The sequence below is a fragment of the Coturnix japonica genome, chromosome 2 (genome assembly GCF_001577835.2).
Source record: "Coturnix japonica isolate 7356 chromosome 2, Coturnix japonica 2.1, whole genome shotgun sequence".
In the NCBI taxonomy this organism is placed as follows: Eukaryota; Metazoa; Chordata; class Aves; order Galliformes; family Phasianidae; genus Coturnix; species Coturnix japonica.
The window spans coordinates 96,158,500-96,185,628 of record NC_029517.1 but is presented as its reverse complement, the minus strand read 5'-3'; the positions used below and the strand labels follow the sequence as shown (position 1 = coordinate 96,185,628).

General features: G+C 39.8%; 1 protein-coding gene across 2 annotated transcripts in view; it reads left to right on the top strand.

The window, feature by feature from the left end:
• GAREM1 (GRB2 associated regulator of MAPK1 subtype 1) overlaps window positions 1-27,129 on the top strand; it is an 88,591-nt gene that overhangs the window by 45,023 nt on the left and 16,439 nt on the right. Inside the window, exon 3 of one of the 2 annotated variants that reach the window (XM_015855448.2) lies at window positions 25,199-25,329. The exons of the other annotated variant lie outside the window; for it this stretch is intronic. Within the exon in view, the coding sequence (XP_015710934.1) occupies window positions 25,199-25,329 (131 nt within the window). The remainder of the gene's footprint in view (window positions 1-25,198; window positions 25,330-27,129) is intronic. 2 annotated transcript variants of the gene reach the window in all.

Below are 27,129 nucleotides of genomic sequence, written 5' to 3'. Positions count from 1 at the left end.
GAATTACAGACTACGGTTTAATTTAGGCAGTTCAACCACAGTGAAAGTCCTGTGGGTCTCTTGTAATAGATCTGAGCTTAAATCTACTGTAAGAAAATTTTAGTTCTCTAAATACTCTTTACCACTGCTTTACTTCTGGTCTAATTCAGATGCTAGACACTGTAGTCACCATAAACATCAGATGGGAGGGAATAAAATCAAATATGCTATTTTGGATCGTGTAAAGATACCATGCAGGCATATAGAGCTACTTAATAACCATGTAGTGAAAAGCGCAGCAGTGCACCTGCTTCAGTAAAGCAAGCATTTGGTCTTCCTAGATTTCTTTCTTCAATCTTCACTGGAAATAGTAGGTTTAGTTGTACTAAAGTTCAGGCAGCATCCTGAAACACCAGATGAGCCAAAAGCTTCCTAAAGATGCTTGTTGTCATTGGATTTTGGGGCAAAAGAAGTCAGGAACGGGGGTCTAATTGCTTAATTTACAAAAATACTGGCTAGTCATAGTAATAGAAATATTAACATACTTTAATTTAGAAATACATTGTTGCCAGACAGACCTGCTGTTGAAATTAGTTAAGTGTTTCTCTTCCTACACTTAGTAAAATAACATTGCTTCCATGAAGGACTCTGAAATCTTAACTAAGGCCAGATCATTTCTTTATTCCATCTGAGCATGGGAGCGCAAAAGGCAAATTGGAAAACTGATGTTTGTAGTAGAAAGCTGTGTTTAGTAAAATGTGGGAAAATAAATTTGAAGGAAAGGCTGAACGATGTTCATCGATAGAAAGTACAACTCATGTCTGTTGCTCTCATGCAAGACAGTAGCATCTTTCATTATGAATGAGCAAGGTTTTAATGGTGTTTGCTACCATTACTTTTAAAAGTACTTCCCTGCCCTGTTAGATTTAAATGTTGTTATGAAATACTCTACTTGGAGATGCTCGGTAAAGTTTGTCATAATTAGCCATTCATAAAACCGTCCAAGCCAAGCTGTTCCTTAAGTGATGTGCCTTCCTAGGGCCAGGAAGCTAGTTCTTTGTAATCGCTAATACTTGAAAGCAGCTTTCAAGATGCAAACTGTTCTAAGGTTGGCCTCTGCACTCAGTGTACAAAGTACATCAACTAACTTGAACTCCTTCCTGCTACTGTGTGTTGCTGTTTTTAAAAGAGAAAGCCAAGGATTTTGTTTCTTTCCAGAAAGAAGGCTGCAGCCTGCCATAGAGCAGCTTCCAGAACTTGTAGAATAAACAGGGAAAGGAAAATATTAACTGTTACTTGGGAGGTATCATTGAGATGTCCCATTTCAAAGTTCTTAATTTTCTTGGTAATTTCTCCCTTTTTCAGTATTACTTCAGTCTTTATTTCTATAAACTCTTATGTATTATTAATGCTTCTTGTGACTTCTATCCGTAGAAGGGGGGAAAAAGCATGTTTGCCTGACACCTTTCAGTAGGAGGATATTAATAGAGACTTCTTTGTTTTCTTAGTTTCTTCTACTAATTTACTTTGAGGAATTCAAGGCCTGAATTAGAACTTTAAGCCTATCTTAGGAGAGAGAAAGTAAGTGCAAGTAAAGTCTTCAAGCAACTGACTGTCATTACCTGGACATCTTTCCAATTGCATTAAAAAAATAATAAATTAGGAAGTTATAAGACTCTCACACTGAAGTGTGTGTATTATCTCCTGTCTATTGCTTTGCATATTTATAACACTTCTCATAGAATTATAAGGATTGGAAGGAGCCTCTGGAGACCAGCTAGTCTAGTTTTCTTACAGTAGGTTACACAGGAAAGCATCAACTCCTTCTACATGCTGGCTATGCTCTTCTTAATGCACCCCATAATCCTGTTGGCCTTCTTGCCCACAAGGGCACATTGCTGACACATGGGGAACCTGCTGTCCATCAGGATGCTCAGGTCCTTCTCCTCAGAGCTCCTTTACAGCAGATCAGCACCCAACCTGTACTAAAGCATGTGCTTACTCCTCCAAAGTTCCAGAACTCAGAATTCCTAAGGTGCCTCTCTACCATCTCCTCTTCCTTTGACTTCTCTTCAGCTCACTGCACATCTTGAGCAGTCCTTGCTGATTTGTGTTTCAGCAATCCATTTGGAAGATTACTATTGCAGAATTCATCAAAGATGTCATCTATTCCATCAAATGCTCTAAAATGAGCACTGTTCAGGAGTGAATTTTGTAAGCTTTTAGAGAAGAGAATATCTATATTATGAAGGCAGTTGTTTTTATAGATAAAGAAGCTGTCTGAACTCAGGAATGTTTTAGAGTTGCAGACTGAGCATTTCCTTGCTGGGTTTTCCCAGTCAATTTTTGTACTGCTACAGAGAAAGAAATCAATGTGTAAAACTGAGCCCTTTGCTTGTTTACCTGAGTGGTTGCTGCAAGTGACTCTTTCCTAGTTATGGTCCAGTTACCTAAGATGTTCTACATCATTGTAATTTTAAAGAACAGGGTAAAGAAAGAACATGCTTCTTGCTCTGTCTCACATTTTCTTTTGGTGTTTTTTGTTTTTGTTCTAATGTTATATTCACTGTTTTTCATACCATCGTCATTGGTTGTTTTTTAATGGTGTATTTTCATGAAAATATGGAAGACATTGTCCATGTTGAGCTGCTATGTTCCAAGGTAACCAAAATGAAAACCTTCCCTTTCACTCACATGGAGAATTGGGATTAAAACAAGTTGTATTTATGGTCTATGTCTACCACTCTGTTATGTCTGTATTTATTTAGAAAATGACCTTCTGATATGTCTGAAGATCAGCCATCCCAGTCACTGATGGTTGAAGTTGGAAAATAGTTGACAGCTGAAAGCAAATCCACTTTAAAACCAGAGTGTGAAAAAAGGTTGAAAGGGAGGCTTCAAGCACGTTGCTGGCAACAGACATCAAAGACCTTATTTTGAGCTGAAAATTTAAGTATGGAAAACAAGTTCTCTAATAGTTTACTTCTGTTTATAAATCTGAACATGAGTCATTAGTGTCATGATGTTGCCTCAGGGAAAGGGGAGGGGTGAAGTGTCTGAGATAAAGCTTTTGGTTTGTAGCATGATATCATTCTGCTCTCTTCACTGTTGGTGAGGCATCAGTCAGCTTAGTAGTGTCTTAATTGTCCACACAGAGTTTTAATGTCCAAATCGCAGCAGCAGAAAAAATCACAGTGTAGGAAATACAACACTTGAAGGAAACACTGATTTGCACCTTCTAGAAAAGAAGGTAGTTCAGATGCATCAAGTATGTCAAGTGAATTATCCCCTCACCCAGTCTGCTGTGTGGAGGACAAAACAGAGGAGTAAATTCTAGCAAGACATAACGAAACAAGTTATTCCAGCTTATTCCTGAAACTTTACCAAATATGAGGATGTGACATACTGGCAAAAATTGCCTAGACAGACAGTTTGGATGTTTTTTAGAAGAGGTCCAACAATTGGTGTAGAGACAATAAGTTCTTTATTGGAAGTGAGAAAAGGGAGTGAAGAGAAGGGATTTAAGAGAGAACCTCTGGACATCTGGTCTTTTTTCTGTTGTTTAAGAACTGAAGCTGTATAAAATGCTTTTATATTTGTTCTTTTTCATCTTTGTGTTTTTAGTATTTGTATGAATGAATTAAATGTCTGGCAAACAGGACATAAGTAGTAAATGGAACCAGGCTACAAATTGATCTGCTGTAAAGTGATATTTACTTCAAAGCAGACCAAAAGGAAAACTGCACGTCCAGGAATGGAGAAATGCAAGTTATGCTTGTAGTGAAATGCTATTTTCAGAAATACTAGCTCTGAAAATGGCTGTGAGATTGTCTGATTTCTGTGGTAAGTGGTCCTAATGCAATCAATGAATGTATAAAATAGAAGCATGTACAAATCTTTTTGCGACTGATGCGACTGCAACTGGAATACAATTTATGGCTGGTTTTCAGTAAAGGAGTCAATGATGGTAAAGCAGAGTTCCTAGAACAGGCATAAAAATAGTGGGCTCGAAAATAATACATTGCTTGCAAAGTCCAGGGGTTTGGAAGAGAAGTGAGTTTTATTCATCTGTGGTCGCCAGGAGCTTTACCTTATCAAAATTGTGGATTTAAGCTCTGTAATGTAAGAGCTGAGCCTGCCTGCTAGACCAAGTCGTGACAGAGCTAGCAGTGAAAGGAAACAAAATGTTAGCAGTGGATGTGAGGAAAAAATGTGAATTTGTGGGTTGAATTTCCTTTCCTGGAAATATTTCAATCAAGATTGAAGGTGGAAATTTTTCTCCCTTTTGGAAAAAGCAGAAATCCATAGGCATTAACTCAAAAGAAATAATTCATTGCAATCCAGTGTCTTCTGCTATCAAAGAGATTAGGCTTGGATGATTATGTTGGCTCCTTCTGGTTTCATGATTTATGTTGTAAAATGTTGGGGAAGTTAAATGAGAGATTATCAGCTCTCATGGGAGTAAAATAAGGGTTTTCCCATGACTGGCATTTTGTAATATCTCTTTGAAAATGTCTATTTTGGTCGTTTTGCCTGTTCTTTAAGGTAATTAATCTTATTATTGATTGTGATGTCAGAGGAACATCTTTTAGTTCTTTTGTTCTTGGAGCAAGGAGGGTGTAGTAAGTTACCATCAGAGGAATTCCCATCAACTCTTACTATTATTCTTTTGTTTTGATAGTTGTTTAATTTATTACTTTGCCTAACACTACAGTTTCTGGAGCCAATACAATTTTATTTCTTTCTTATTAAAGAAAAGTGAGAAGATACTATTTGAATGCATCCTGAAAGCTTTAATAATAATACTAAAAAGAATTAAGGAGGAAAAACTGGAAACAAGCAGTTGGTGGTATGGATATTTCTCAAGTTGCATATATCATGACTTATTTTGGAGTTGAGGAGGCTTGACTTTTATTTCCAGTATTTGTTAACCCTTTATAGAGAAAACCATGAAACTATCAACACTTATATGTCAAGGGAAGTGGCAACAATATACTGTGTGAAGGAACTAGGTGGTGATGAAAGATTGCTGACTTGAAAATGATTTTGTTAACAAACTGAAGTTCTCTGCAAATTTTAGAATGTCTGGAATAAGGGATCCCCTGGGGGCTTTAGTTGATTATGTATGAGGGTAGATGGAGGAAATTCAGCCTGGAGAAGGGAAAGGTGGGGGATGGTTCTCCACCATCCAAAGGAGGTGATAGAAAAAGCAGGTCAGGTCTGGAAGGCCAGATGCATGCAGTATCTGATTTTCTGAAGACACAATGGGTTCTCCATCCTTCAACACATTCCTGCGTTGATGGAACAAGAATCCACCTTTCAGGTTTGTCCTGCTTTGAAGAAAAGATTAGACTTCACAACTTCCAGAGATCCCTTCTAAATTCAATTGTACAGTCCTTTAAGGACATCATGGATTTGTGCATCATCACCACAACAAATTCCTTCTCTTAGTGTTGGAATTCCTGTCCTGCTTATGGATAAAAGCTGTTCCTGTAGTACTGAAACCTTAGTTTTCAAATAGAAAGTTTTATTCCAATTTTTTGGGGAATTATTTTATGAGAAGCCATCTGGAATTAAACAGCAAGATAAGAAAAGGAATGAACCTTCTTTTATCATCTACCATACACTGGTAAAATCTTTTTTCTTTTTCCCTGTAGAGGAAGCTCTGTGAGATACTTCAGGGTGTCATGTTAAGGGCAGAAGCCATTAAGTTTCTCATGTTTCTGTTCCCCTACCTTCCAAATTATAGAATGAGAGTCATAGACTCCTTGGAGTTGGAATGGACCTTTAGAGTTCATCTAGTCCAACTCCCCTGCAATGAACAGGGACCTCCACTGCTAGGTCAGGTTGCTCAGAACCTGGTCCAGCCTAGCTTTGAATGTCTCTAAGGCAAAGGCTTGTTGTCAGATTCACTTTCTTCTCCATTTATGCAAGAAGCTGGGAATTCACGTGGGAGGCTTTTTTTTCCCCACTCCCTCTCCTTCCTTGCATCCTTGTTTAGTGCTTTCTAAAGTTTATAAATGCTGCCAGGAGATAATTTGGCATTTCCATCTGATTTAACTGTTCACTTATTCCTAACTGATGAGAATATGCTTTCAAAAATACTAAGAATGTTCTTGTTTTCCAGTTTGGTTTGAGGTTTATTTTGTATGTAATTTGTGACTAATTGGGTATTGCACATAATGAAATTATTTTAAAATTAGACGCTTAATTTTTAGTCAATTTTGATGAAGTAAAGGAATTTTTCTCCATTAGCTGCTGGTGTTTCCGGGGCATCCTGTTAATGTTTGAGCCTAGTATGGGCAGATCTTGAGTTCATAGCCTAAGTTCATGTAACAGATGGCCTTCCTTGGCTAACTTGCCTGTTCTCCTCCCCCTCTTTTCCCTTCTCACTCAGAGGTCTCGGTGCTTGTGGCTGTTAGCTTGTGAAAACTGGATCCTGCTGGTTCAGGTCCTCAGGCGCCCAAGTTGGGAGTAATCACACACATCTGAGTGGTTGTTCTGGTGTACATAACTTTTTTCCTCCTTCAATGTTCTTGTTTTCTCCCATACAGAATTTTTTTGCCGCTTCCCTGCTGGTTGCTTCTTAGGCTAGTCAAACATCCACTCAGTTTTTCAAGAGGTATAAGGAAAAACTAAGCTCGATAGTCTAAGACTTTGTACAAATTATCACCTTTTTGCAGATTTATTGTATCTCACCCCAAATAGCTTTGCCTTCAAACTTCCCTGTGGTCTGATGTAGTAACGCTGATGAGTTTGAGCTACGTTGTTTCCTTTGCAGTATGTTCTGTTCTCTATTTCCCTTAAGCCGGGTCATAATTTCTTTATGAAGGGTTCTTTGGGAGCCCTCCCATGCAAGTTGGAGCTTCAGACAGGAGTGGAATGAGGAGGCTTAGTGATTGTATGGGAGAGATGCCAAATAGCTTCCTCTGAATCCTCACCCCTCTTTTAGCCCTGTTCCTTGGGAGATGATAGATGCACTGCTGCTGCAGTGTAGAGTTGCCTTTTATTTTTCCAGCTAAAAGGACCACAGTTTCTAAGCTTCACAGTAAGAATTTTAATTAATGAATTTAGTTCCTTACTAGATATAACAATACGATCAATCTTGATTATTTTTTTCCCCCTTGGTGTTCTGGAAACATTCACAGGATGTGCTTGCTTTGGGATGCTTAAACAACTCTCACTACATCACACCTGGTTCTTGCACTGAAATCCAGCTTTGCAGCAAGTGGCAAAAATGCAACACTGTGAACTCTTTTTTTTTTTTTTTTTTACTGAGCAATAAGCTCCATTCTGTTTAATGACTGGAAATCTTGTGCTGATGATGGTCTTTGCTTGAAATTATGAGAGGATTTTTTTCTATTCATTGTAAAATAAAAGTGTTATTCTAGTAAGCCATTAATCGTACAGCTTTATCTTTTACCAACTACAAGTACTCTGAACTATTTAATATTAACTGAACCATTTTACTAGAAATCCTCTCTTAAAACAAATTCAAATACCCAGGAAAGCCATGGAAACACACTTATTTAGTTGGGTTGTTCTTTTGCTGAAAACAAATGTTCTGTTCTCATACCATGTGAAACTGGATTAGGTTCAGGTCAGCCAATGTATTTTCATTCTTGGAGACTCCTTGGCAATTTTAACTGCAGACACTTCCCTCTTCAGCCCACTCCTTTCACTTCTAACTCTGAAAATGAGAATTCCTTCATCATCTGGGAACTGCTCTTGCATTTCTCTTGGCCCTGAAGAATACAGTATGTTAAAACATTTAGTGGAACACATTTAGTGTGTGAATTGGATTCTTGGGTGTTGTGATATGAAAATACTGACATCCCCCCAAAATGGTTTTTGGTGGGATCTTTTTTCTGGAATACCATAAGTGCTTTTGTATTTCTTTCTGTATTACAGAAATTGTAAGGGGGGATATAAATCTGAGTAAGTCATGGCAGATCAGCAAGCTTTCATTGGCTGTGATAAGAACTATCTCTGATGAACCTTAAAACCTTGTGATGTTATGAATGCAACTGTCCCCTAGGCTGTGGTGAATGCTAGTAAGCAGGTATTTGTGCCTTCATCCCCAGCCTTCACCCAACATCCAAGTAGGGATATGCTCCCTGTGCTAGTAACTGCCTGACTCCTGAAAAGCTAGGAAATCTCCAGGAGAGAAAAATACTACATACAAAGTTGCACTGGCCCTTAGCAGGGATGCGGCATTGTATCCTAGTGGAACTAAAACCAGTTATTTGCTTTATTCATTTCAAAATTGTCCTTCTATCGCCTGTATACAACTTGATAGTTCAAGTGGCAGCAGAGGCTTTAGAAGGCTGTATTGTGCTGAACAGAATGAGGGCTGTTCTCTAAAGCCTGTTCACTGCTACACAGGGTCCATCTATATTAGCAAAAAAGAATAAGTAACAACAGATTAGTTGTGCGTGGAACCACTAAATACGTTGTCTATATGGAAGATTTGGGCCTTTTTTCAACATTGCATTCATCTACTTCTGAAAAGGTCTCCCTTCCCCCACCACTGTTTGTGACCCCACACCTTATTTTTTCTCTTCATGATGTGTTTTTTTGTTTTGTTTTGCAAAAGTTTAATGTGCTGGAGGTGGCTGGATATTTTTCTCAGCAAAATTTATGCTTTGCATAGTTATCAGGTCAGCAAACTGATAAAAATAAAAGCAAGAAGGGTTGAGCAAAATCTGAGCCAGCCATTTACAAATAAATCTCCTGGGGTCTCTAATCACTAGAGAATCTAGCAATCATTTTGATTTGAAGGGAGATTAAGGATTATAAATATTCTGTAAATCTATTTTTAGCTTCAATGCCTTTACACAAAAGCAAAGGATTCAGTGCTGCTGCTTGATCCTTTCCTTGCAGCAGCCTGGGAAGATTCAATTGGCAGTTCTGCAGTCTTTGACAGGGAGTGTTTGAGTGCTCTAACACACATATTGACAGCAACCTTCTCTGAAATCTCAAGCTGCTGCTAGCATGCACACTGGTACTCAAGGATGTGCAGATGCAAGCCATGCTGGGATTCAGGTCCATGGAAGACACTCAACCCCAAAAAGTTGGATTGAAAAAATTCCTATTCTCCCTGTATTCTCCCTATCACCCCCTCAGCCTTTTTGTGGTGATTTATTTATTTGTTTATTTATTCGTTGAGGACTTGCAATATCAAACATATCCGGGATATAGACCTTAGACAAGTGCTAATGAATATGTATCTATAATTAAAGTTAGGAAAAACGTAAAAATATTTCTACGCTGTCTATACCTTGTGCATGAGGAAACCTGTCAGTGTTGTAGCATGTAATGCGGTGGTACAGAAGTGAAGAAAACCACAAAATGAGGCAGTGGAAAGAGTTGGCCTGGGAAACTCTTAATTTATACAAATCCTGGATGGGTATTTCGAGCTTTCATGACTATTTATCTTTGAATAGGTTTGCACAGTTGTGCTGTGATTCCCACTGAGGAGAGAGCAGTGCCCACAGACTATTGAAAATCGTTTACTCATCCTTCTGACTTGCTCTTACACGTGTTGAGATTACATGCTTTGTTCTTGTTTGTCATCATTCTCCTAAGTATGATGCTCTCAAATGACAGAGGAAGTAGCAAGGGTGAATGTATATAGGAAGAATCGAATGACTGGATAAAAGACAGTGGTCTTTGTGGGTGGGTTTGCTTTCCCCTACTATGTCTGCACTTGGTCTTATCCAGAGTTTCGCAAAACCTGTTCCTGGCAGTGAGAAACTGTACAGGAACCCCATGGTTCACAGAAGCCCCAGGAATTCACAGCAGCATCTGTTAGTTCTGCCTTGTACTCTGTTCCCCTCTGTATTCCTGAGCTGCTGCTTTATTCCCTGCTGTTGTGACTGCAGTTGACTTGCTCCCCAAACGTCTTTTTCTCAATGTTTAAGAAATAAAATGTGCTAAATTAATGTAATTGTCATAAAACTAAACTAACGTGGAGAGAGTGGGGCAGTCAGCCCCGATGATGTGTGCTTCCCTAAAACCTTCATAATGTGGTAGTACTTAAATATTTGAAGTAAAATTCTAAAGAAGTACCTAAATGTTCCTGAAGTTTAGCTGGGGTAAAGGTGTCGAGATTTGCCTCCTGTTGCCATCTGCATATCTGTCAGTGTAATGTTTGCTTTTCATATTACTCTTTCAGCCCTCTTTAAGCTATTTTTCTGGCTTCTGTCTTATGCTCTTGATATACAAATAAATCTTTGACACTGATCCTCCTTTTGATTCTTCCCATCAGTCCTGATGCCAAATGAAACAGAACTCCCGTGTACCTATCAGCATAACCGCGTCTCTACCTCTGCAGGGGGTGAGTTGCAGTGTAGCCCTCGCCTTGCCACCAGTCTTTAGGAGATTTTGTCATGAAGTCAGAAGATCCCAGAAAGCCAAGAACAAACTCCTTGAGACCTGTCTCCAAGGCATCAGCTCTGGCACCCAGGGCAAGGAGAAAAGCAGGGCAGAGGATGAATTGTGGCTTGCCCCTTCCACAGCTTTGTGTAAAGCTTTGAACCTTGCCCTAAGGGCAGGCAGCGTGTCCCTGCAAGGCAGGGGGCTCTAACAATACCCCCCCTTGTGCTGGCTGCCTTCTCCACAACTACAGAATCAGGGCTTATCCTGTAAATTGCCTGGTGAGAAGGAACCCCCTTCTGGTGTAAGAATGATTTCCTACTCTGCTTGATGAATGACACTGAAATAAAGTAGTTTAATTTTTAGAAAACTGTCGACCCTGAAAGGATTGAGCTATTATTTTAATTACTGTAATGAGCAAACACTACTTGGAAGTCATTAAAAGAACATATACATAGCTGCAGATCCTGCTGCCTGACATGTATTGATGAAACATTTCTTCAACCAGAGGGATGCAGGTTAATTTTTCTCTGCTACTTCAACACCAGTGGGTGTAAGACATTTTGCTGTTGCTTTCTATTGCATTTCCATCACCAGGAAATCTGTCATCAAATACAGGCTATTAGTGTAAGTATGGGTGAACGCTGTAAGTGAAGGTACATAAAGGCTCTTCACAGCAGCCTGAAATCAGTTGGCAGAATTAACTTTGTTATCCCAACTTTTCATGGAGGTACTAACCTGTTGAAACTTAGAGGACCACAGTGAATTCAGTTTGAAGAGTTTCTTGGTTTGGTTTTGGTTGGCTGATTTTTGGTGTTGATTTTTTGTTGCTGTTAATGTATTTGTTTTGGATTTTGTTGTTGTTTTTTTTTTCTTAATTGAAAGACTTCTCAAATGCACAGTGGAAATAGGAAAAAGTACCACGCAATAACAGCTGACTGCAAGCATGTGCATCTCCTGCCCTGCTGGATTTCAAGTCTGGACTTCCATCTTGCTTCCCATCTTCATGGTTCCCTGGCCACAACGTGCAATCAGTTGCTCTGCTCCAAGGATTGCTTGGAGCAATTCTCTCCCTTTATTTACGTATGATTTTGACTGGGGCAAAAAGATTGATTCTGTGGCTGGGAGAGACTGGATTTAAATCGTCAGCTGAAATGAATCGAGTGAAAGAGATGTGTAATATGAATGCAAGTTGCTTACCGGTTTGTGAGTTTATCCAGACCTGCTTGGGGCACTGTGTCTGTATACATGCATCTTTTCTGTGGGTGGCAAAGCACTGAGAAGGCGTTTCAGAATAGTTCTGCTGCAGAAAAGAAGTAACTCCCACACTTTAGGTCTGCACAAGGGGCAGACAAGTTTAATGAAATTGCTGAACGCAGAACTATTTTGTGCACTCAGTAAATAGATTTTGTAGGGAGTTTAAGATCCTTTGGTAAGAGACTGCTGAAAAAACCTTCCTACTGGGCAGCTCCTGAGGATGATGGGTGAGCTGATCCAGCAAAAACACCGTCGTTTCTGTGTCTTTAAGTTGCATGTGTGCAGTACTTCTACGCTTTTTTCTCAAGGAGACAGCCAAAACTGCTGAGCTCTCACTATAGGTTTGGAGGAATTGCTCAATGAGGAATGGGATTCCAGCTGTGGACCTTGAAGAAGAAGCTGAAGAAGTATGATAACAGGGAAAGAACTTGTTACTATTCAGACGTTGAACTCTGCTGTAAAGATAGGTTAGACAGCCCAGTCCTTGCTTAGTTTCCCTCATGTAGTTTTCATCAACACTGTTTGAGTTCAGCTATGGAGGAGGAACTGGATTTCAAAAGGGAAGCGAAGATCTCATTTTCAGACAGTTTGGGTATCAAAAGCAGAAACATGTTATAAAGCTTGATGTTTTGAGCTCTATGAAGGTTTAATTTTTCAGTAGAAAGTGTCATTACATTATTTAGAGTTCCTGGATTAGCCCCTGATGCTTTCTGCTATAATCTTGCATGAAGACATTAATTGTGTGGGCTTGTTATTTATGTTACACGTAAGCTGCTAATTAAAGAGCTTTCTGGTTTTGAAGGTAGTATCTGGTTCAATTTACGTTTGTTCATTATAGATCATTATAGAGTGATGTGCTGTATGGGCACAGGGAAGAAGTAAGTAACATAATGAGAGCAGGCTTCACACATCAGCTCTCTGCCATGGCATTAGACTTAGTTCTGGTAAACCCTGAAAGTGAGACACTTCAGGTCTGCCCACACAACACAGTGAATGTTTAATCTCACAGCATGTACTGACTTGCCTGATTTACAATAACAGGGAAGCAGAAGTGGCTCAGTGTGTGGTAGCAACCAAGGTTTGCCTGCCTGGAATCTCTGGAAGTGGCTGACTGCAGTGCTGAGGATTAAACCCTGTGCTGCCATATCTGCATGGCTGCTGTCAGGCCTGCTAGTTCAAGGAGGCAGATGTCTGTGGTAATGTGCATGATGCTTGTACGCCTTCAATCTGTTCAGATACAGCAGTCGTCATCTCTGCTGTGGAAAGTAGCCACCTTCCTATCATACTGCAGATGTTAGTTGCTTTGTGGTGTTGGATTATTGTAAGGCTCATTTAATGTGAATCGGATGCAAAGTGCAGTATGGTTTCCTGATTCCTGTCCAAGAAAAATCTTGGGTATAAGTTGGCATACAGTTTTTTGTAAGCTGACTCAGCTGCATCTTTCTGGAGCCGGCAGCTGAGATGTGTGATCAGTCATGAAATGCTTGTACCAAGCAGCAGTACAACACCTACGGTATGATGAAGAGTAACGCATAGATATTCAGATATTCAGCAACTTGAACAGTTCAGAATTAAGAGTTGCTGGGAAAACCTGTGTGTTGTCATCAAAGAACAAACAATTGCAAGGAAAAATGTGAGGACTCTGAAATTAAACATTTTGACATCCGTCAGTCAGAGAGCCTCCTGCTGATAATGTGACATAGGGATCTGACTGTATCTGACTTATCTGAGCTAATCACTTTCTTTCAGGGACTTAACTAAACACGTTGTATATCAGTTTAGTTAAATGACCAGTGAAACTGTATGTTGATAAGCCTATTAGCTATAGCTCCGTATGTCCAGGCAGTGGAAGCTGTGCCTATGACTACTTCCCGTCAACACAAGTAGCATTGAGACCGATCTTTGGACAGTCCTGTATTTTCAGTTGCTCCCAGCTTGATTTACCAGTCTTTCTGGTCTCTAAGCATAACCTGGTCTCTCGTTCTCTCTCACAGTTTCTCTAGTAAACCAATTCTAAGTCTGAAATGCTGTCTTTTTTGTTGTTCTTTTTCCTATCCGTGGCTTCTTCACCACGTTAAATCTTCGTGCTCACACAAACTGCCTAGTGTTGACTAGTTTCATTATTTGGTGAATAACTTTTCTTTTTGATACAGAGATATTAACAGTATTTTTTCTTAGGCTTGGAGGTAGCATTGGTATGGCCTCTTTTTAAAGGAAAAGTTCTTCCATGGCAGTCTAATGCACACAATTTCTGTAGACCATTTGCCGCTGATAATGTTCGCTTCTGTAGTTAAAAATTAGTATGTAGTAATGTGTCTAGTGATAGTCTAACATCTGTGAAAGCATGCGTGCATTCAAAGATGAATAGGAGACCAGACACTTTGATAATTACCACTTCACAGCCCTTTCCATGAAAGGCTGCAACATGGAATTGGTACAAAAATGGCTTTTAGCTGGAGATGCCCCAAGCCAGTATTAGCAAAAAGATTTCACTAGAATCACAGATAAGGTATTCACTATAATTTCAGGAAGCATCGGCAATACACGGTTTAACTTTTTTAAATCGTGAATTATCATTTGCAAGGAGAAAACAAAATCACCTGAGTGATCTACTAGAAATACACACAATTAAAGCACAAGATGTGTAGTCTGTAGTATTTACTTTCTGTCAGGCGGTTTTAGGCCAGGCTGACTCCATTAATGGGTTTCATTTAAGGAGAAATGAAGATGAAATGAGGTGATGATGCTGGAGCAGTACTATCTTATCCACCAACTCTCTTCATTCATCTTTCAGCTCATCTGGTTTTTATTTATTTATTTTTTGGTTTGACACTTTCACATATGCTGTGAATGTATGCCAAAACGTTCATTCTTAAAAGCTGCCTTCATTCATTTTGTACTGTTACTGAAAGCTTTCTTGACTTTGTAGATAAATTGCACAGCCTTGAATGAGCATTGGGTTGTACCAGAAACCAGATAAATGATTCTGACATACTTTACTGCTTTTATACACAGTGATTGAAAAGATGGCTTACCACATGCAGAACACAGGTAGCAAAACACCTTCTCAGCTGAGGTGATGATGTAAACGTGACAGCTGACTGTAAATAAATGTTAGAAATGTTTGCTGCAAATTACTTTGCATTCTTGTTGCATATTCCACCATTATGGATGAGAAAATTCTGAGCATGTAACTTATTACACGTATTTAATTAATGATTTTTTTAAGATTGTCTATCATTTTGGCTTTCCAATCGTTTAAATTCTTGATAATATAGTTTTAGCTGTAGTGTAAGTAGATGTAGCACTTATTCCGCTATGGTCTCTTGCCAAAGCTGGATCTACTGTGTAAATAAGGAGTTTCTTTGGAAACTGGCTTCATTTCAGTTTGAAATACGTTGTCTAATTTGTTCCAGAAGTAAAGTGAACTTTTTTTTCTAGAATTTGCTCATAATTGCTGGTGGTCAGAGCTATAATAAATTGCATTCACACCCAATTTAAACATTTTATAAATACATAATCTAAGATACAGCCTGTGCCAGGCTTTTGGGGGGGTGGGGGGGGGGTTGGCAAGGGAGAGGAAAAAAGAAGAGCCTTTCCTAACAAAATACATTTCAGTTGCTTTAGCCTCTACCTTGTTGATACACAAGTGTTGGGAGCTATTAAAGCAACAGGTCTAATAATAATAATTTGCATGAAATATTTCAATAGATTTAAGTTGAGAAGCGGGGTGGGGAAATACGAAGTTTCTGCTAGAGACTGTGAATCATGTGTGTTCAGTGAGTGAATGAGATACCAGCTACAGAACAATGAGACAGTCTATAATGCACAGACATTCTTTCAGGCTACCAAGCCCAGGCTCTGAAGCCTCTCTCTACATTGATGAAAATGTATAACTCTGAATGAAATATGCATATTCTGCCTTGTGTAAAGCCCTGTGAGTTACCAAAAGCTGGAACTGCTGACTCAGTCATTGTTCCTGGTTTTTAAAACGCTTCCCATTCAGTTAATTATAAAACCTGTTCCTGAACATGAAACAAAAGCACTTTGTATACAGTATTGGGCTGCATACATTTAAAAGATTTCTGCTCTGTGAATGCTTTTTTTCTTTAGCTTTGTTTATTGCACCAAACGTGTCTGCCAGCAGCAGTGCTGCATACATGGTTGTCCTTGTCAGCTGGGCTGTTCTACCGCACACCGGCCTACACTCCTACCACAGCCTGCGTAACGGGGAGCGGGGTCAGAACCTGAAGGGCACAAAAGGCTACTCAAGCAGCACGACAGCAATGAATGCGGTTAAAGTCAGGCTGTAGAGATGGAGATTGTAGTGTGGGAGTAGTCAGATGAAAAGGTTCTGTCAGCAAAAGAGCAGAAAGAGAAGGTGGTGTGTGAGTGCAGGCTGTGTCTTTACAGTGGGGCAGGAACACTGGTTGCTTGAGTTTTGGTGAGCATTATGTTTATGAAATAAATAAAAGCCGCTGCTGAGTTAGACGAAGTTAATGATTAAGCTTAGCCGTCGTTGCTGTTATTTTTGCAAAAACTTTGACTTAACAAGAAATGTCTTAACAAGAATATGTATGGTGTCATTTGGAAAAGCCACTTTGTGTTTTGTCAAATACATATTCTGAAAGGTGGCTTCCAAATCCAGCAACTTGTGTAAGATACGAATGCAGAAGTTGCTTGTTTTGTCTCTTCCATCTGTTCGTATAGGATTCCTCCATTGCCACTGGTAGACAAAATTCTTTTTGAATGCCGTCTGGTTTTTATTTTAACCTCAAATAAACATCCTCTTTTACTTGTGGCCGTTAGTAATAAGGATGTATATTGAACTACTGTTTGCAAGTGCAATCTGTGTTTAAAATACTTTAACTCACTGTTGGTGCACAATCTCTCTTTACCTTTTTCAACGTATTGAGACACCAGAAGTAAAATAACACTAATCAAACTGAGCTCAGGCTATGAAGTACTGCTGCTCTTAAAAAACACTTCTGTTCTCCATTGATACTTCAGTTGCACAAGAAACCTAAGTCTGCTATACCAATTTATATATGTAAAGAGTGAAAAGACAGAAATGCTTCTTCCTATGTGGATTTCCCATGAGAAAGTGCCTTCTAGGGGAAGGGACAAGGCTGGGTTTGGAACTTGGAGTCACATGTTATGAACTGCAGTTGTGCCATTGCTGGTGGCAACATCAGCCTAAATAGATGTTAATGAGGAAATCCATGATAAAGGCAGAATTTCTTGATGCGGCTGTGATACAAAATCTCCAGTACGTCTAGTTAATCTGTAACAGGTATTCTAATACGGCTTGTTGGAGCCTGCTTGAACCTAGTAGTATTAATTTCAGATGTTAACGAGGGGTTTATTCTATTACTCTCATCGTAACTTTCTTCTGTGCCTTAATTAAATGTTAATCTATTGTAGACAGCCATGTTCTTGTAATGACTTGAAACTGGTGTATACTGATGATCTGGGAGGAGATCACCTAGATAAGAGGAAGTTTAAAGACTGACTGAGCCTGTACGGCCTCTTAACTTTAAATGTATGTAATGACTTCTGCTGAAATAGGAAAATCTGCTTGGGTTAGAAGAATTCCAATATATTTACTATATATTGGAATTGTATATTGGAATAATATTGGAATATGTACTATATATATTTACATTCCAACAGAATTTACTATTTTAAAGAAACATGCACTTATCAATAAATATTAATACTGGAAATCAACGTTCAGTTTTCTGGGCTAACTAAGATTTTCTTAAGGGGCTTGAATGCCATCCAGGGCAAAGTTTGATCCTGAATTTGGTTTCACTCATCTAAACTGAGTCACCACTCCTCAAGTCTGATTTTTAGCTCTGACTCAACTTTGATGTATCAAGTATAAATGGAAGTGAAGTATTTGTTCAGAAAAGTGATTTTAAGTACAATAAGAATTGTAGTCACATACTTCTTCACATTTGGTTCTACATCTTTCTCCATCCTTTCACAGGGAGGACAGTTTCTGGTGGAGGCGTCTGTTTGTTAGGCAGGAGACACATTCGCTTTACCTTTGTTCTGGATCATCAGTGGTGACAAGCATTTCCAGCGGTGGTTCTCATAAGGATACTGAGTGACACTGCAGTAATGAGTGTAGCTAGCTCTTAGTGACTTAGCATTTTCTTAACTGAGAGGTAAGTAGCACTCCAGTGCAGCTTGAAAAGAATAGCAATCACATAAGGAAAGCTTCTTATCGGACATCTGCTTATAAATAAAGTCATCTCAACTCTCTCATGCAAGCTCTGGGCTGTTTTATCTGGCCTCTCTGTAACTTTACTCTCTTGCTCTTGGCTGCCTTGTGCTGCAGTCTGAATTAGCTTTGCTGTTCGCCAGGAGAGTGTGGCATCTTCATGCATGTGTGTTTATGATCTTACTGTTCAACAGGAAACCAGCAGTGGCTTTTCTTGGTAGTAATTAAGAAAGTCAGACAGTGCAGTAGTCACCAGACTGCTCTGCATGGCCACTGAAGTGTGTGAACTTGAATGCTGACAGAAAACTGCGTATGAAGCATTCATAGTGTCTGCTGGTAGCATGTGGGAAACGAATGAAATGATATTAATTACAAGTTCAATTGATGTTAACCCAGTGAGTAAGTGGAATCTAGTCAGCTTCTTACTAGTCCAGACACTCCAACGTGACCCCATAAAATGGAACATTTCATTGTGGTAATATAGCATTTGTGATGATAATAACTTATGCAACAAAGGATAGAGGTTAGACTTGTTTCCTGTCTGTCATTTTACATAATCAGTAACCTAAATTTCCCTCTCATCCATAATCGGTTACTTAAATCGGCTTTAAACTATCATCAGTCACCATTTGGACTGAGTTGTCTGCCTTATGCCGCCAATAGAATCAGATATTTTGTTGTGCTGAGTAAGAGTCATAAGAGTAAGATTTAGAAAATAGCATGCTAGACTGTATCGTCTCCATTGCTTTGGCAGCTTGGGGTTGGAGGTTTAGATGTGAAGCACAATCGTTGTGTTGCTGTGTGGGGAAACCTGGTTGCATTCCCTCCCTTGATCTCTCCACTGGTATGCATATGAGCAGGTGGTGCATCAGCGTGCTGATGCTCTGCTTCAACATGTCTCACTGGGTTCTGACGCTTGACTCATTCTGCTGTGGTTGAATGGGTATTTGTATAGCAGACATAACACGGAGAGGAATAAAGGCATTTAAGGCTTCAAAATCTTGATAATACTTCTGAGAAGTAAAGCTATTCATCTGAAGGGCTCCTTCCCCACCAAACATTGCACAATCTCTGACTGAATGTGCCATTGTGCCTTGCCCTCTGCTTCACAGGGCCATAAGTTTAGCTCCAGTACACTCGATGAATTCTAATTGTATTATGTTTACTTAGATATGTCCCTAGTTCATCTTTCATCTGTTGTTTTTTTGTTATTTTTTTTTTTTTAATTCATTCCCAACATTTCCAAATGACTGGGGACAGATGGGGACACGGGAAGTACTCTTCCATCCCTTTCCCCTCAAGGAAGAAGTATAGACAGGCGGCTCTTAAAAAACAGAGACAGTATTTCAAAGCTATTTCATGGTGATTACAATGTAAGATTCAGTTGTAGCTTTTCTAGTTTGTGGGCCAGTCCTCACCCTTTGGAAGCTGAGACTCGTGTTTTCCTGCTGTATTCTCTACCCTTTTATAACCTCCTGTCGCTTTCAGCAGGCTGCAGTACACTAATAAATTCTTATGAATAACTCAGAAAAACTTCCATCTTCGCACCCTACCTCTCTACCTTGTTTTAATGTAGCTCTCAGAAGATGTTGGTGTGACAGATAAGGGTGAATCTGTACCAGGAAGGGTTTCCTTGCTCTTTATTTGATAAGGGGATTAACTTAGCACAGAATTGAATCATACCCGCGTCAGTTCTCTGGCAAGCTCCAGTCCAAGGTGAAGCCAATAGCTTCTTTGATGAGGAGCCCTCCTAAATGGATCAGGGAACTAGCTTTCCTGTCCTTTCCTTGGGCACTGAGCTTTGAGCCTGTCTGCACAAGCTGGCTTGAGGTTTGCTGTCTTCCTCAGTAGTTGAAAACAGTGTTCTTTAAAACAGTGTACCATTGTATTTGCTGTTTTCCTCTGTAATAAGTCTTTCCTGCCTCAGCTGTCTTCTCTACAATGGAGACCCAGGAGCACTTCTGCTTCTAAACACCTGAACTCCAAGGTAAACATCTGTCCTGTAGAGAGCTAGGAACAAGCTCTGGATTTCTGCAAGCTGGAAAATGACAGAAGCAAAGGAAAGCATTAATTTCCTGCTCCCTGTTACATCTGCATGTCTGCCAAACCATTTGTTATTGATTTAGTTGTACATTCCCATGTTCAAAGTGTTCTTTGGTCTTTCTCCCTTCTCTCAGTTCTAGGCATCTTCAACCAATGTCACACCAGTACTCCTTGATGCCACATGTAGGCTCTATGCAATGACATTTTGGCAGTGTCAATTCAAATTAAAAAATGATTTGTTGTTCTTGTCTGGCTGAATTATCTGAAAATTAGGAAGGGAAGGAAGAACTCTTGCTTATGACATAGTTGGTGGAGTTGAAAAGTGAGGAAATAAACTGACATTCTCCCTAGCATCTAGCAAGCTACCTCGGTTTGCCCTCTTTACAGTTTCTTTTTTTACTCTTTAGACTTCTGTTATTCAATTCTGCTCAGTTATATCAAGGATCACCCTTTTGGAGTGGAAGACAAAGTTGTTACCCGTCATCTTGATGCATGGAAAACTGTAGACAGAAATTGGCTTTTTCCTAAAATGTGGTCATCTGGAAGGCAGAGAGCCTTTTCTCTTTGATTCAAGTCTGTTATTCTTTGAAATACTGAAGTGCAGTCAGCAGTCGACAAATAATATGAAACATAAACCTCTGCAGTACTTTGGCTACCCCGCTGTGCTGTCTGCGCAGTCTGGAGGAGCACAAGGCTTTGCATGTAGTGTCTCACATAGAGATGTGAGACTTGCTAAGTAATCAAAGCTGCTGAAAGACAATACAACTCCTGCCTCCTTAGGGAAACATCTAACAGCGAATGCAATTGAGCAGATGTTTTGGTGATCTTCCATGTTTTCTACTGATGACATACCACTAATTTTTTTCTTGTTATTTACAGAACAGTCTGATTTTTGTTTTGGAGATACAGGTCAGAGCTTTTATAACAGCTGGGCTGTTTGGGTTTGAAGGAGAGGTTGCTGCTAAGACCAGCAGACCTTACATTGAAGAAATACCTGAGTGAGTTGCACTGCAGTTTTGTATCTCCATAAACTTGCAAGAGCCTAAGCAGTGGAAGTGGCAGAAGCAACCAAATGGCTGGGGTGGAAGGAGCTGGTTAATGACCTAGCACAGATCCTGCTCACAAGTATTTGGTTTCTGGCAAGAAGGAAAATGGACTCATCTTCCTACTCATTTTTAATAAATGCCTCCATAAACTCGGGGATAAGCCCTGGTTTAATTCTTTCCCTGCATTTTATCTTTTCAGATTCATTTCCTTTAGTGGTGGATTTACAGTCTCTGCTGTAAGTACCTTCACACGGAAATAAGATTTCATAATCTGTGTAGATAATATATACTGGAATGAAATTGTTCCAATACTCTGTCTGCCAGAGGCCAGACTTAGAGATAAAGAGATATAAGGCTTGCAGTAGTCATTCATTACTCCCTTGCACTTGGCTGCAAAGGAGTAACCACACCTGCTCAGTGGACTGTGCAAATATAACATATCGCTGATCTTTCTGAACCTGCGCTGATTTACTAGAGGAATATTTCATTATTCTTTCTGTAGCAGCACAAGAAAGGGGGATAGTTCTACAAATGTGTAACTTTAGATTTTCTTCAATTTTTTTTGTCACATTCCCAGTTAGCGCGGTTAAATTGTGCAGTAATTTGTTTAAGCTTGCTGTCAGTTTTGTAAAGTCTCTTGATGGATTCTTGTCTGTTGTGAAGGATAATAAAATTCCATTTCAGCTTGTAGTCAGGACTTATGTCTATTTGACTTGTGTTTCAGCTATGTTCTTTTTTTTTTTATGGCAGTTTGAGAGACTGGGGAGGAACATAATAAGTAATTGTCTGCTTCCTCCCTGTTAACTTACTTGACATCTGGCTCAAAAGTGTCTTGCAGGCCCCTCTTCTGCCCTTTTTCTCTCTTTCCAATAGAAAAGTCTGCCTTTCTCAATGAAGAAATAAATTCCAAAAAAAAAAGTCTGTAGAAAATCCAGAGAATTTTCCAAAGGAAAAGCATTTTAACATCCAGCCCTGACAGCTTCCATGCACAGAATACTTGATTTCGTAACAGAAGAAGATTAATGCTGCCCTTCTATTCTGTGCTTTTGGATCTGTATGTACTCCTCTGTAGTCAGCCTCCTTGTGAACTGCAGTGTTTTAGCAGCGAAGGCACAGACAGTTTTGTGTTTGTGCAGCTCAGCTGAAGGAAGGGAGGATGGCACAGACAGCTACATAGATGGTTCTGAGCATCTCTTTGTACCGAAGCAATACTCCAGCTGATGGTTTTGGTTTTCTTTACAAGAGCATGTGCAAGCCTGCAGTAACTAGCAGATCCTTCTACTGGTTGCTGACAGCCTAAAGCTTTTGTTCTGTGGTGAGGAATTTTGGACTATTTTGTAGAAGTTTGAGTTGTAATGGATGACTGGCTTTTTGTTACCACCAGGCCTACGTATTGTTAAATAGATCACAGTCGTAATAAAATAATACTAGTGCACTTCCACACGGAGTAACTAGAGGACCTAGAATTAAAGACCTCACTTAGAGTGCTGGATGAATACTGTTTGGGTAATGTTATTGTTCAAGATGATGTTCTCCTCCATTATTCATATGAATTCATGCCCTGTCACTGTGCTTAACTCAATTCCCACTCTTAAGCAAGATTTCCCTATTTATTTCTGAACCAGCAAAATATTATCTCTGCAATATATCACAGTTTCCAGCTATTACGTAGCTTCCATGCAGTATTGTATTCAGCTCCGTAAGGGTGTTAAATCAGAGGTAACCCCACTAGCTTTAGCAGATCTTTCTGAGGTTTCTAGAACTTGCAGTAATTTTGTTTGTTTATTCCTCTGGGGACTTGAAGTATAAAATGCCATTATAAGTTGTAATCACAGTTTGCCTCAAATAGCAACTGCAGCTGAGAATCTCACGGATCAAACCCCTGGATCCCAAATTGGGCAATCAAATAGGGTTGCAGCCAGGTGGCTGTGCCATTAACTGAAGAGGGGCAACAGTGTTCCCTGTAGAGCAATTCCAAAGCAAGCAGGAGTGAACTACAGCCAGTAGTTAACCCACGGAGAACACTGTGACAACTTCTCTCAATTTTAAAAGTGTCTTATCCCTAATGACTATATGTGGAACAGTGTCATTGGCTCTGTGCTCCAGAGTGGATTTCTCTGTTCTGTCAGGCACTCCCTGGTGCCGCACATAGTCTCTGCTGCTGTGTCATGTCTTAGCACATGTCGGTGAAGATCTACCTTCACTTGGTTCATGCACTCTCTTGAAATTCCTTCATAGGAGATCTGTGTGTTTGGAGGGAGGAGGACCTGCAGACCTGGGGAGTGAATCTTTCTCTCAGTTAGGAAGTGGCTGACAGGGAAGTCCTAACACCAGAACTACACTGTCTATGTGTAGTGACTAGGGGATTAAAAAGCCCAGTTCTTCCTTCATCTCTCCCTCTCTGTCCCTTATCAACAGCACAACTTCCAGCTTCTCTCTACTTGTGAGCAAGTGAGCTTGTGAGAAGCTCCACTTCAGAGCACCTCTCTACTTGTTTTATGAAGGTTGATTGCTTTGCACCAAAATGGGCTGCACAGTGTTGATACATTTCTACTGAGTATGTAAGGTGTTCTTTTCAAGTGCTCATCTGCTGTAGATTTCTTATGGCTACCTGTAGTGTCTGAAAGGCACAGCTTTGTCATTCCTGCAGTTTCTGCTCTTGATGTTGGAGGCACTGTAAAGCCTGTGGGAGAAGTTGCCAACATTTTTTTTCAGGTTGGGTATCTGTTTATGTTGAAACTTTCAAATACCTTCAGGAAACAATAAAATGTACAGGGTAGAAACTTAGAGCTACTAAGCTAAAACCTCTTCTGTGCTCTGAACATCCTTGAGCCCCAGGTTCCTCTGCACCGAGGCAGAGCTTTGGTCTGATGTGGTGAAGTCGTCCTTGAAGTGTATGATGGCAGTGCGGTTCACTACAGGAACGGCATCAGCAGGTCAGACCAAAGGTTTGCCTATACCTGCAATAGGAACAGTAGCATTGATCTTTGAAGAACTTGGACTTGGCTGAACTTCAAATGATGGTGTGTCCTGAAGCAGACATAGCTTCAGCTTCAGCAGACAGCTGAAGTTTGAAGTACAGTTGTTTATTAAACAGTTGCAAAACAGCACATGGGAGATGACAGCGTCTTTAGCTATTCTGTACGGGTGAATCCTCTGAAGATGTCTGATGAAGGTACATAGGAGAAACAGTGTGTGGCACACAAAAATGCTGAAGGAGTGGGAATATTTCTGTAGGTGGCTGACATGTATTGGATGAATTTTCATGAAGTTGAGCGCTGTGAGCAATAAGCCAATGCCTGGGCTCATTGCTCAATTTAAAATATAATTTACAGATTTTAGTCGGACTTCTACGCATTTACTTGAGTTGCTCCTTACAAGGAGGCCTGCTATGCTGTTCTCTCGCTGAGATCATCCTCTAGCCTAGTAGTAGTTAATGTTAGTAGTTAATGTTTCTAAATTTGGGGAGATCACTCTGCTGATTTGTCTCACAAACAGCAACATATCTGAGTTTTCGTTGTGCCTGTATTTATAAAACAAACTTCTAAACTTGGTGTATGTTACTCACAAGAGCAATTGCTCCTTGGTGCTGGTCCTTGCCTTCCACAACACTGAAACCATGGGAGAAGACAACAAATGGTTCTTCCTAACACTCATCAGAGGCTGACCACCTTTGAGAGGATTTTATATGTGTATTGTCATGTTTCTTGTGGTGTTAAAGTTCTCAGAGGGCTTAGCTTGTAATTAAGCACTAGGTGCTGTTCCACACTGTTCCACTGTTAGAAAAGCCCAGGGGAAAAGGGTTGTAGCCTCACATTCTTTCATGGCGTTTTGATGACACTAAAATATATACTTCAAAAAAAGATGTATTTACTGTTTGGGGTTTTCTAGTACTGGGTGTGTTTTCTCTCTTTAACGCTTCTATTATTAGGGGCCAAAAAATGTTATCTGTACAGATACTATTCCAGTGAATTAAGTACACAAACACAGGGGCCTCAGTAGTTATTTACTGTTTCTAGACAGCATAAAAAGATCTTATAAAATTTGCAGCTCCCACACATTCTTTTTGTTCTGTCCTAGTGAAACTGGGTGCCCTTCATAGCAGGTTCGGAAGGCTCTTTGCAATCTTTTCATTTTGTATTTTGGCTGCTAATAACCGGAAAAATTGACCGAGGAAAACAGTGAAGAAGTTGAGCCAGCAGTTGCCACAGTGACAGTTGTCCAATGTAAATATCTTACAACTCTTCTGTTTGTCATCTGTTTTCAGGGCAGTTTAAGCTGCTGGAACAAGACCGAGATATTAAGGAGCCAGTGCAGTATTTTAACAGTGTGGAGGAGGTGGCTAAAGCATTTCCTGAACGAGTTTACGTCATGGAGGAAATAACATTCAACGTTAAGGTAGTCCCTGAGTAAATATTTATCTCTGTCTCAGTGATTAACTGTTACAACCTTTATATACATGGCAAGCGAGCAGCAGCGCTGTGTGGGAAGTGTGATTTCTGAGACAAACGGGTCTTTAGTTCTGCCTTCTGTGGTGGTGCTCTTCAGGAGCGTTTTTGCAGTGCTAAATCAACACGTCCTAGAAGGGCTGTCCTATCCTATGGCACTTCAGGGAGCAGTCCTGATGCTGCATCCCATAATTCATCTAATCGGTATGTTGCTGCCAGATTTTAAACAAATGTTGTTTGTTGCCCCCTTTGTCCTCCCACTTCCAGCAGTTTGAATTTTATTTTCTGGTAAGCAGCAGCTGCTCAAATCCCTGTCCAGAAAGCCTTATTCTCAGAGAGCGTGCAGAGTGAAACGATGGTGTTGCTTCTCTCCAAATTACTGCAGAAAGTGTCACTGTGAATAGAGGAAACAAATAGAAAAGGTGGCCTTGTTCTGTGCATTTGTGTTTGTGCATGCGCACTTCTTGGGCTCATCTTTGGATCAGCAGTGTCAGAAGAGGGCTTCACATCTCCAAACTACAGTGCTATGGCATGAAACAATGGTTAACAGATCATGTTCATCTCCTTTGTCTTACCTGTATTTCCCGGAGATCACCTGTGCAAACTAGGTCAGGTCTGGTGAAAGAGCAGAACAGCATCCCAGAGCTGAGGTGCGGTGGTGTATATTTGCCCTATGTACAGAAGAGACCAGTATAGAGTTTCCCACTCCCTGGTGTAACAGGGTGTGGTTTGATTTTTTTTTATAACCCATATATTTTTAATGGCTTCTTTCTTGCACTGCTAGAGTTGGGGGACATCAGCAAAACTCAGGTTTTATAGGTCTTGAAACATGATTGCTGAAGACTGCGATAATTAACTCATCAGTTAATTCATTTAGTGGCGCAGACTCTTGCTTTTCAGAACAATAAGTTTCTTTTACATTTATGATATCAATTAATTAACCTGAGACCATGCAACAGAGCCTTTCATGAATGAAAACTACAGGGGAAAGATAAAACACTTGAATTTTTAGGGTATATTTAGCCAAATAAAGAAAACAAGAAAATTCAATTTCTGCTCAAGAAGATCGTTATCATCTTGGAACTGCCAGCCTTATCCACCAATGTGCCAATATTTCTCAGTGTATCTGTGTCCAGATCAAGAGCATGGCACAGTGAAATGTGCAGCCATGATTTTTGAAAAAGGCAGCTTTTCAAAATATAAAACATTACGTCTTGAGTTTAGCACCAGTATTCTCAAACCTCTTTGTCATATTTAGCAAACTCAGAATTAAGCATAGCCTACTATTATGTATCAGATCCATTTTAAAAGATATTTTATTTGTGCACTTCAATGTAAATAACAGTAATAATAATCCAGGTTTAACCTAGTTAAAGAGGTATCTTGGCAGTATTTCTCTTGGCTGTTATTCCAGTTTCATAGAAGTCTGTTCCAAACTTGTCATCTTCTAAAGAATGAGTTAGCAGGACTTGTAGAAGTGAACTATACACAACAGAATGACATATGCTACAATTTTAGGATATGAAAGATGGTGTTTCTGTCTGTAGCAGTGTGTTCACTTAAATTAAGATTACCAGAAGTTAGCTAATCTGAGACAAAAGAATAAAAAATGTCTGAAATATCGAATGAAGCGCTTCAGATGAGGAGGCGTCATGATGTCTGGGAGTTTTTTTTTTCTTATTCTAAAAAATCCACTGCTGTGGGTACGTTTTGGAGAAAGAGCTGGTAGAATTAAAGACTGCCACTGGAC